At 32.6% G+C, this 12,586-nt stretch overlaps 1 protein-coding gene across 4 annotated transcripts in view; it reads right to left on the bottom strand.

The window, feature by feature from the left end:
- Positions 1-12,213, bottom strand: part of LOC113512766 (F-box/WD repeat-containing protein 7) — a 47,012-nt gene extending 34,799 nt beyond the window's left edge. The window contains exons 1-3 of one of the 4 annotated variants that reach the window (XM_052896468.1): positions 12,062-12,213; positions 4,339-4,378; positions 3,259-4,011 (exon numbers count right to left, since the gene is read on the bottom strand). In XM_052896468.1, the coding sequence (XP_052752428.1) occupies positions 3,259-4,011; positions 4,339-4,378; positions 12,062-12,168 (900 nt within the window). In that variant the 5' untranslated portion in view covers positions 12,169-12,213. Of the gene's footprint in view, positions 1-3,258; positions 4,012-4,338; positions 4,379-7,084; positions 7,526-11,601; positions 11,824-11,857; positions 12,008-12,061 lie in introns of those variants that run through there. The other 3 variants (XM_052896470.1, XM_052896469.1, XM_052896471.1) reach the window with 3 other exon arrangements.
- Positions 12,214-12,586: the final 373 nt, after the last annotated feature.

The raw sequence follows: 12,586 nt of genomic DNA, 5'->3' as shown, positions 1-12,586 counted from the left end.
ATTTTTTTTCTGGGTCTCTTACCGCCCTTTAGGCCTAAGCGCCCACAAGGGGGCGTTATCGCCCACTTTGGAAAAGGATGCACTAGATGGAGAGACGACCTAAAATGCATTGCAAGGAGTCAGTGGATGTAGGTAGCGCAGGACCGTTTTCTATGGCAGTCTATGGGGGAGGCTTATGCCCAGCAGTGGACTGATAACGACTGAAATGATGATAACGAGAAAAGATGATTGAGTTTTTTTTTTTTGTTTGATACAATTTAACTGTGAAAGTACTCAACCAATTTTACCCAAAGCTACATTCCCTCGGAGTTTTCCAAAAAAAATATATAAAAAAAAACTTGTGCTAACACGGGACGGGTTGCTTAGTCATCCATAAAAAAATCTATTACAATGTTTGTCTATTAATCACGCCCGAACAGCTGAACGGATTTGTATGAAATTTGACACACAGATTATCCATAACCTGTATGAACAAATATGTACATATTTGATATAATTCAATGCATAATGCACATCGATATAGGACAGAATATAAAGAAGCTTACATTTTTCACTTATGCATTATCTTAGTAACACTTATATTCAGCAAATAAAATGATTGATTGATTGATTGGTTGATTTATTGATTGATTGATTAAATAAATAATAAATATATACGGACAAATCACACAGATTGAGCTAGCCCCAAAGTAAGTTCGAGACTTGTGTTATGGGATACTAACTCAACGATACTATATTTATAATAGATACATATATAGATAAACATCCAAGACCCAGGCCAATCAGGAAAAGATCGTTTTCCATCATGACCTGGCCGGGGATCGAACCCGGGGCCTCCAAGTCGCAGGCAGGCGTTGATTGAATTTATTAATCAATCATTACAAAGCTTAGCTAACGATTACTATTTTATTTTTATTAATATAATATACTAAATCACCCGGCAAACATTTTGTCTTCTGTCGGTCCAATTTTATTGCTAGAATAAAAATCATCCTATGTCTCAAGTTGAAGCAAATAATAATTAAAAAAAAATTGAATAAAATCGCTTGAAAGGATCCTGAGATAAATGTGGACTAACATATAACGTTATGGCGCTATAAGATTACAAACAAACTCACTAGGGGGGAAAGATATTGTTAGTAACGCGGACTACCAGTCCCATTGCTAGCAATATACCCTATCAGGTCGTCCTCCTCGTGGTGCCCCTTGGAAACTATCGTGCTGAATTCCTGGTGTATTTATCAGGATGGGCTAACTGACCTGCCTCTTCATTCTCACCTATCATCCCTCACTGGTGTCCCGACAGCGTATACCATTAGCGCAGGCGGGGTTACCATTCCATTACCAATCTTTCACAATTATATTTATAATTTGATTACTTTAATATAAGCACGTCTCATTGTATTTCACTGTGATGAATTGTGAAAAGAAAATAAATCTATTTATTATTATTTATGATATATGATTCAATTAATATAAAATCTATTATAAAAATGTAGTATTATTTTAGATGGTAACACTTAATTCAATTCCAATGAGGTTTGAGTGGATTCAAGGCGACAAGCGGTGCGGTCCCACGTATGAGTCCTACGATTGTCTGATAATTGAACACTAAATTGCCACTAAAGCGAGCGTGACCGCAGCCATATCACGAGAAACAACAATAAGAACTTTGTTGTATATGTCTATAGGCAACGATTACCACTTTGTAACAAGTGGGTTATCAGCTTGTTTATCATTCTAAATACCATAAAAACTAATTAGGAAAATTTGTAAAGACGTTTGTTACTCAATAACGTTTAAAGGACTGAAACAGTTCGAATGAATGTAGACCAGGTAAATCAAAATCACACATACAAATTTAAACATTTAACAAAATTATTTTAATAGTAGATATTTTTTATTACTTTCTTTTAATTTTTATGCAACTTATAACGACAAATAAGTTGACAGTCCACCTAATGGAAAGTGGTAACTGTCGCCTATAGACATGAGCAATATTATGGACACAACAGAGTACACTGTTTCGCCCATGATACCCCCTCCCCCATGCGTTGCCATTCCTAAGGACTAAGGTGTTATTCCTCTGTACCCTGGAAGTTCACTGTCATATCTTATTCTTCAAACCAGAAACACAGCCAGGCAAACACAACATGCTTCACGGTAGAAACACGAATGGAACAGGGGTGCTCAAGCAAACGACTTTTGTACAAAGTCTCCCTCTGGATAAATTACCGCCTTAATTCATAGAAACAAGAACCTCTTGTAAAGCTCCGTTAATTTTTACACTATTTTGTCACTTTAATTCAAATTGAGAATTTAGTTCTCAAGAAAGAGACAAAACAGTAGTTTATGTTATTAGCTTGCTTATATTAGAGGCTTGACGTTTTTATTAATAAAGGGGTAAGAGTTTAGCTCAAATGACAAAAAGCCACAATAGCTACTTGTAAAAGAGGTTTAATGTAAGTTTGACGCTCTTATAAGAAGGAAAATGTGTTAATATACATAGGATACTTTTATTCCAATTCATGTCAAAGTTACAGGATACAGCCAATTTCACTAATATCATAAAAAATTGTTCCTAATATCGAATGGTAAAAACTGTAAAGATTTTAGGATATTTGTTATTCATTATTATCGCATTAGCCATTAACTGACCACTGCTAAAGAGAGGCCTCTCCCTATTGCGAGGTTTTGCCAGTATTTGCCACGCTTGGCAGGCCGGTTGGCAACCGCAGTTAGGCTTTGGTGATGTTTTACTCATCACTCGACCATTAATATCCCTTAGTGACACTCACGGGTAAGTAAAGAGTAACCCATTCTATGTCGGGACTAAACAGCAATTCGTATCTCGTTAATCAATCATAATTTATTTATTTATTTAATATATTACTGTACACACCAATTATTTATAAAAATATGAAAGAGGTAATCAAATGTACAAAGGCGAGCTTAACTCTAAAAGAGTTCTCTTCCAGCAAACCCAAAATGGAAAGGAGCATCAATGTCAGCGAGTAAAGCGGTGTACAATATAGAGAAAATTTTCAAACAAAGAAACTTAATTACATTATATTTAATCGTATAAATACACATACACATAAATATATACTTACACCTATGCATATACTCACACATACATAAATGGATACAAATCTAGTCTGATTTGTATGTAATTTGGCTTGCCGAATGACACAATTAGACAGCTAGTAATAAATTAATCTATAAAGTTGCAAGCGAAAGAAATCGAACAAAACTCACCGTGGACTGAGAATTGCTCGGCTCATTTCTTCTGCTGTCATCCAAACCAAGCAGCTTCTCAGCGTTAGACGTAGACGGCACACTGAAATCCTTCGAATTATCCGAACCGGAACTGCCAATACTCGAAGCGTTTGAACTAGTTCGCCCCGACGGTCCCCCTCTACCATCAACATCGCATCCTTCAGTTTCTTCACAGGTCAATGTATCAGCTTTATACATCTTGCCTTTTGGGAAATCTTTCTTCTCTTGAGTATTACTACTAAGGAGTTTTTGCATAAAATCAGGTTTGTACGTTTCATATTTTTTGGTTTCCTCGCCGTTGAAGTTTTTACGGGAGCGTATCATGTTCTTTATAGTTGTGTTGCTATCACTGCACAGGGACTTACTACAACCCGGTAAGCTGTAATCATTTGTTAAATGCGAAATTGTTTCCGAGCTAGAAGCGAGGCTGGATGCAAGACTTGAGCTGGCACTTGACAGATTACCGGAGTAGTGTGATGTGGCAGTGATTTTCCCATCGACAAGCATACCCGAACAATGCTTAATTATCCGATTCTCCTCCTCGAAGTCTTGCCGTTCTAGCTCTTCGATTTGTTGGCTTGTATTTTGAGTGTTTGATTTATTATCTACCATATTTGATTCACTATCAGTCTTATTCTCTGCATTGCTTTCGTAGGGGACTTCATCTGTCCCCTCATATATGTCACACCCAGATTGTGAGCATGATGGATCCATTCTAATGTGTGGTGTGAACTGAAAAACATATGCAAAATTACTATCATCATCTTCGTGCCCTTATTTCAATTATATAAATTTTGAGGTCAGCGTAATGTATTTTTATCCACATTACCCAAGGTTTTTAACTTTTGGTTCTACATGATGTCAATCCTTTGAATGAAGTATAAAAATAAAGTGTATTAATTAATAAAGTATTTAAAGATATTACAATAAAGCCCATTAATCTACAAAACTAATGCTGCTATATTAAAGACATATCATCAGTAAATTTGACAAATTTCAAATAATTATTGTCTGCTGATGTTTATTAATAAAAAAGTTAATATATTTGTTAATACATACCACTTTTTGTGTTGAGTTTATTGTTGCATTAGCAGTATTTCTGTAAAAAAAAAAAAAAAAACAGTTCATTAAACTGACGTATTATTTAAAAAAATATATATAGGGGTATTTCTCTGTACGCTCGTACAGGTCCCATACAAATGCTGTCCTGACAATTATTTTTGCCATTTGAAAACCGTGTCGTATTTCGAAGAAAATTAACTATTATTTTAGTTAGATAAGGAGGCCCACTGAATTTATACGTATTTTCCGAGTTATTAACGATTTTTCAAAAAATCATGACAGGGGACTGTATGAGGTATCAGGGGACTGTTACAGGGCCATCGTTCAAAAAATGCCCTCGTTCGATGCCACATGGAAGAGTATTGAAAATTGGTCGTAGATGTGTCCAAAGAGCAGCAGATGAATGGGCTATGTTCTCGGAGACTGTGCAAAAAGAAAGAATGGAATTTCGTAGGTAAACCACTAAGGTATGCAGGCTCAATTGTGCTCGAGATCCATCGAAATGAAAGTTCTGTCTCTCTTTTGCGTATTTAGTGCTATAATTCTCGCTAAAATCTACGTGGATCAGAACTTCATCATCTTGTAGATTTGACTTTAAATTATTCATTGTTTTATATTGGTGAACAATATTTCGCTGGTGATCAAAAATTTGTGTAAATCTGTCTGTAAATGTGTTATGAGCTGTCTTGGATATCCAAATGTTTTTTTTAAATATTTAGTCACCAGTCGGTTCCATTTAGTCTTAAAATCTTGAATTTCAGAAATCCACATTTTATATCCTTTCTGTCATCAATTTGTTTATATTTCCGGTTTTTATCAATGCGAGTATGACATGATCTCGCCAAACAATTAATATTATATCGGTCGCAACATAGATCTTTCAGCAACTTTTGGTGATTGTTGTAAGTCAATATGTTATTAGTATGAAGTGCGCTGAGCTTCATGTCTATGTTACTATGAACTATGTAAAGACATGTATCGTGATTTGGAGCGTTTGGCTTCACAACCCAAAATGGACGGAGTCGGCAAAATTTTTGGTAGCTAATTTTTATGTGCCCAGTAATAAACTTTTTATAAAGATTAAAAACTGTGTCAAGAAGATATCTCTTCTGCTTCTTCACAGTATTTCTAGTTATAAAGTTGTAAGTTGTACTTCACAAGTTTTTTTTTCTAAACGTGTGATTTATTTATTTATTTCTCTGTTAAACTTCTTTTGTTGTTCTAAGACTTCTTTTCTTCTTTGCTGTAGACTAGTACTGGAAACTGCTGGGCTTGGAGCTGGAGATATTTGAACTGGAACTAGAGTGGCGGGTCTTGTAGACAAAGCATCTACTTCTGGATTTGATAACGGTGTATTTTTTCGTACAAAATTATTAGTGACGCTTTTCATCAGTCTTAGTTTTTTGACTCGGTATACAATACAATATTCATTCCACTTCTTAAGGGCAGCTCTGTACTCACGAGATGACCATTACTAATTTTCACAAACCTTTTTCTTTCTTCTTTTGGTACTTCAACTTCTCCTTTTCTCTTATTTGTTATCTCTTTTCAGAATATTTTTTCTTCTTTTGTATCGTAGTCGCTCTGCTTCTCTCTTTTTTTTATAGTAGTTCCTCTCGGGATTTTTTTTTTCTTTTTAGGAACAATATCATGTATGTTTGATCGACCTGTATAAAATAAGTTTATAAAGGAAAATAATGCAAAGCAACGATAAGATACTTAGCGGATAAATTTACACCAACAATATATAAAAACAATAACCAATATGCAAAATACACAGTCCCCTGTTGTTTAAAACAGTCCCCTGCTGCATTTTTAGGCTGGGGACTGTTGCCAGGGGACTGTGTATTTAGGTTAGATTTCACAATATTTACAAAACTGATGTAAAATAGTTTTTTAAGAACCTGCCTATCAACTTAGACATAAATAATAAAACAATAAACTATATAGCGATTATTAAAGTGATTAACATATAAATAATATTACTTACCAGAGGACTGTGTGTGGTAGCGGACCAAACGCGTATTCACCTTACAAATGAAGTTCTGACGCTAAACAAAATGGTGTCTCGTTGCCACTTTCGGCAAGGTTGCCAATTTAACAATAATTACGTTTCGTTTCTCTCTAAAAAACTTTTGTAAATATTACAGTTTTTTTTTTAATATGGATTTATATTTTTGGCAGGGGACTGTATGAAAATTCTAGGGACAAAGTAGTTTACAAGTGTTTACTAATATAATAGAATTCGTAATGAGACCTTGTTTTGCGAAATTAATATTAATTTTATATTTTTTCTTATTATATTAACTGCCAAATGTATGTAGTTTCAATAACTTCTTCATAAATTTCGCTTCTAGGCGGGAATACAGTGATGAGGACAGCTAGGGGACTGTACTTTTAGAGCTTCAATCACTTCTAGAAAAAAAAATTAAAATAGTTATGGTTCTAAAAACAATGGGCCCGTAAATTTTTGGGGTTAAAGTTTCATTAAAAATGATTTTTATGAAAGTAATTATATTACTTTTTGAAAAAAACAGTCGGGACAGCCGATTACGAGTTTACAGAGAATCACCCATAGTAATTTGATACTTATGTATAATTTAAATATAATAATAGGTCCCTCTAGTGTCGTCCAGCGTCTAAATTATACTTTGTCTACAACCACATTATACATTACATGGTCAACCCAGCTCCCTATTGAAGTGGCAAATGAATTTCTATCAATAGATACGTAATCACGTACCGTGTGCATGATGAACGAGGCGGCAACGTAACGTACAGTCGGGGAGAAGGGATTGTTAGAAATGGAGACTATCGCCCCCATTACTAGCAATATATCCTGCCAGGCGACCTTCACATATTATAAACATCAAATAACACATAATCATGTTTAGTAAACCAAGTGCATATATTACTCTCACAATAGTATTTATTATATATAAGTCAATTGTCGAATATAATATTTGCAGTCATTCTGAAGTGGTCTGTTTACAACATTACTTCAGACCAGGTTCAGGTTCTTCAGGTTTGTATGAAAGAAAATATTTGAAATATGGACAATTTGAGTTAAGAAAAAAAATCTCCATACAAAAAAGTGAGTGAGACAGAAGCTAGATAAGATAACTAGCTATATCTTAAATAACTTACGATTGTGTTCCTCGAATAAAAAGACTCAAATAAATTGTACCAAAACCAGTTATTTGGTATTAAAAACTAAACGAGGGGTCTAGATAAAATTTCTATAGGACCAATTCAATATCCTTTCAGATAAAAAAAAAAAGTAATTTCCCAATCGACTTACAACTGACGGAGTTATGAGGTAACAAACATAAAGAAAACAATTTACAATCAAATTGAAAACTTCGTTGCTGAATTCGACGATTAAAAATATTGACAGACTGGATGGATATTAACGCTGGCGTCCCGTAGGGCTCTGCTATCCCCAACGCTGTTTCTGCTGCATATTAACAATATGTAATCTTTAGGTGACATTCATTGTTATGCGGATGACAGCAATGGAGATGCCCATTATACGGGGCGTACCAATGTCCCTCATTCCATCGTGGAGGACAACTTAAGTCTGAAATCGAAAAAACGTTACCTGGAATCTCTGATTGGAGACGACAAAACTTAGTCCAGTTAAATCCCACTAAGACACAAGCTTGCACATACGCCGCTACAAAAAAAAAAACAACATTTTCTTGTGACTCCATAATTCCAGGGCACGTTTCTTAACATTTCTAAAAGCATTAGGATTCTTGGTGTCGACATCTGTAGTGACGTAGTTCTGTAGCCACCTCGAAGGTAGGGTAAAGCTGGCATCCAAAAAACTCGATGTGCTTAATAGAGCGAAGCATTACTTCACGCCGAAACAACGATTAATGCTCTACAAATAGCAAATCTGGACACACATGGAGTATTGCTGTCACTTGTGGGCGGGAGCACCTAGATAGCAGCTTGCACCCTTCGACTCAGTGCAACGAGCTATGATAATTGTCGATGATCTCAGGCTTACAAACGGTATAGAACCCTTAAGTCTTAAGAGAGACTTTCTGATATTATGAGTAGATGTGACTAAAGAGATCAAAACCAAGACAGGTTCTTTTTGTAAGTTTGTATGTATAATGATTTCTATAATTATAATATTGGACTTCCATTACTCATAAAATAAAATGTTTTGAATTAAAATATTTCTGACACTGTAAACAGACAAATTATTCTCCAAATAACCGAGAATAGCATGTGAGAGTAAACAAGTGCTGTAACACCACACTGGCTGTTGGGTATGTTTGTTATAACAAAGAGCTGAATGATTGCTTGTTATAACAATTCTCTAATCATGTATGATCGAGACTTTTTTCTCTGAATTCTTGATAGTCACTGCATATAAAATAGTTTTTAATTTCCTAAAATCGACCAGAAGAGAATTAGTATAAAACCAGCTGGCAAAGCAGTTTTGAATAAAAAAGATTCTATAAAATCACAACTATCGAAGATATAGAGCAACATTAAAAAAAACCTAGTCAAACTTCACATTTCTGAAAACAGTGAAAAGTAAATTTATAGCAAGTTCAACAGGACGGAGAATGCTGGTAGCATTTGGACAAAAGTTATTTAAATAAATAACATTAGTATAAATATTTACCTGTTTTAATTATTAACCATAATGTTATTTTGGAATGAAATCCATAAGTTACTAACAACAGAATCAGATATTGCACTCCCATGTCTATTAGAAATAAACTAAATCTATAACAGGAAATGACTGAGAAAAAATCTAACAATATTTAAAAATGTTAATAGCAAGACCAATATATATTAAAAATAATTACAGGAAAATTTGAGTATAAGTAAACTTTATCACAAGACACAAAAAAGTGGTATAAAAAAAAACAAATCTAGACTATACCAAAATATTTAAATATATATGTATATACTACACTTTCTCCCTAGTTAATACTCTCTTTTATGAATATTCAATTGATAGCAAATATATGCTTAGAGGAATGCAGATTACAATAATAAGAATTATATTATATAATATCTTCAAAAATAGTTGCCATATCCAACAAATATAAAGTCAATAAATGGATATACAGAAGTACAAAAGTCACACAAACTCTAACAAAAGTCAAATTTAAAATTGTGTTAAGAAAGCCCAACTTCAATTGTGACAAAACCAATTATTTTAATTTAAAAATTACTAAACTAATTTTGATAAAATTTCTTTGGGACCAATCCGTAAGTCTTTTCAGATAAAAAAGATAATCTTCCAAATCGGTTTACAACTGACAGAGTTATGCGGTAATGAATATTAAAAAAAAACTAATTAATAAACTCCTTCCTTTTGAAGTTGGTTGAAAAAGTAAATTTATCACTATTTATTAACTATAAACAGTTCTAAAGCTCTTAATTAATACTTAATGAGAGATCCGGCTTTAAACAAGGAAGCTTGGATTGTACTCATAGGGACAAATTTTACAGGTCACAACCCTAACTCTTGAGGAATCGATAGACAATAAGAATTACCGCTTTAATATTATTACAACAAAGTTTGTTTTGCAATTAACTCTTGCTACATTTAATTGTTATTAAACTGTCAATTATAATATTATCATATTTCTTTTAATAATTTTATTTATATTTTAGAATCATTAGTACAAGGTTAATACAACAAATGATCTCACCAATTTATGCCTAAACTGTACAAGGTATTGTAAAACGTTTACTGATATCAAAACTGTGTCACTAGCTCAGTAAAGTGATAATCAGAACCATATCTGTGGACCTATAACATGTTTGATTGGGCAATATGCCCTTACACAAGACATTAGAACTAATAATTCAAATTATATTGTTGCTGTAGTTATGATAAATCCTCCTTAACCTACTCTCCTTTAATATTTAATTAAAATAATAATAATAATAATAATAATATTAAAATAAGTATCCTTTATAAATATTACAATATTTATAAAGGATACTTATTTTAATCAACACGCGAGTTAGCAATTTAGAAGGAACATTTTAATATGTTATGACTTTTAAAATTATAAATTAGAAATATTATCAATTTTTAAACATTTCTAAATACAAAAAAAAATTAAAGATATGTATTAAATGCAGTGTGCTGCAGTTATCTGCACTATAACCATCAATCAGCAAATCTGGTGAATATTAGAAAGTATAATATGGCATAAAAGTATCAACAGATATAAATTTTACACATATATATTACTTTTTGCTTTCAGGTATCAGATGACCGGTCATAGTGTGGGAAGTCGCATACTTAAAATTTAATAATTATTTTACTGTTAAAATTTCAAAATACTACTTCATAACAAATACCAAAATATCAATATTGATCTAAATTTGGATTTCATTGGACTATTAGCATTTTACTTGGCTATATGAGCAGTGAGAAAAATGTAAAATAATATATATTTGAATTTTAATAGGCGACATTGGTAACACAATTAAATAATTGTGCCAAATAAAGCTGGGTGATGGAAGTGTACATCAAAAAAATTGGTTAATTTCAAATATAATCTGAATAAATAACATAGACATCAACAGTCTTGTGGTAAAAATCCTCTCAATTACAATTAACGAGACAAATATAAGTAATTATAACTCATAGAAGACCATAAATTCTATCTATTTCAATTATAAAAAAAAAAAATACCTTTTTATAATAATAAATTGCCACAGTATTAATTAATTTAGCAAGAGACAATTATTATAAAATAATAAATATTGAAGAGCTGTCATTTGATGTTTAAACACTCAAAATTAAAGAATTTTCACATATACCTTACCTTCAAGTTAAGACCTTTTGTATAAATACATAACAAAGTGACACTCACAATTTATAAATCATTTATAAACACTCCTGGTTACTGTAAAATACACACACAGAATAATTTAAATGGTAAAAATTGAACATTTATAACCTCAAAAATATGTAAATGGTCATACTCAATGTCAGTTTCCACTAAAAAGTAACTTTTAATAATAAACCCTGAAATAATAACCTAAAAATTGTGGATTTAATGTAGTAGACAGTTTACACATCACTTTTGCATTTATTAGATTAGCTTATTACATTGTAAGGTCATTTTGAGCACCCAATTATTTCTCTACACAACACAACTAGGGCCAACCAATGTCACAATCAAGGCCAACCAAATCATATGGTAGAGATTTCCGTTTAAAAAGCTAAAATAATGTAGAGATTAGAAAAAAAAAACATTTACTAACAAAAACAATAGTAAAGTGCGTATTTCGGAACGCGACAAGACTACATTATCACCACGGATCTCTCTCATCAATACAGGAAATTAATCACATGTCGTCTTCACTTCGAATAAAAAAAAAAAACAACCGCGACAAAGGATCCGAGAGCGTGAGAATATTTTTTTAGTGACGAGCGCAAGGATTCACAAGCATTCGTCTCTATGTAGACACCAAAAAAAAGCAGACAATTTCTAACATTGTATGGCGAAATTTAACTGACCTTTGCATATTTGTAGCGTAGCTTCACTACTGGAACCAGTCGGAAGATGACCTATTTTAACTAGGACTAGCTGGATGCGCAGAAACGCATTTTGAGCTAAATAGCTCTATCTGGGATTTTGAAAGGATAGGTGTGAAAACATAAAAAGTGGGATGAGAAACTAATTGCGTATCCTACACTCGTGACAAACAGTATAAATCTTACCTGTGTTTTGAACTAGGTTCTTGATAATTACATTGGTTTAGATTGATGTTTGTTACTGTAACATAATTAAAATGAATTGAAATAAAAAAATAATATGTAATGTGCATCAATCTTCAACATTGACTTCAAACACCGTGGTCGGCCATCTACTGTGTTGCCAACCTGATAGTAAAAATATTACACTATTTTTTTTTTAATGTTGCTACACGATAAAAATAAAAGATAAAATACACAATAAACCCTTATAACCCTGTAATAAAAATTATACTCGTGTGTAACGAGTACAATTTTTTTCAATTACTTTTGTCCTATTTTTTGGCAGACTAACAAATAAATTAAAGAAGGTATTATTTGTTAGTATCGATAAAATAAATTTATCGATATCCATCGTTGTCTATGGTAAGAATAAAAATACAACATTGCTTAAAATATATTAACAAACTCGTATTAATGTATGTTGATTAGTACGAGCTTCATATAATAATGGAAAGAGGACGACTCTTTACACTAATTAATATGACAATA

Source organism: Galleria mellonella, unplaced genomic scaffold (assembly GCF_026898425.1).
Source record: "Galleria mellonella isolate WM207_F2 unplaced genomic scaffold, CSIRO_AGI_GalMel_v1 utg33, whole genome shotgun sequence".
NCBI lineage: Eukaryota > Metazoa > Arthropoda > Insecta > Lepidoptera > Pyralidae > Galleria > Galleria mellonella.
This window is presented reverse-complemented; position numbering and strand designations above follow the sequence as displayed.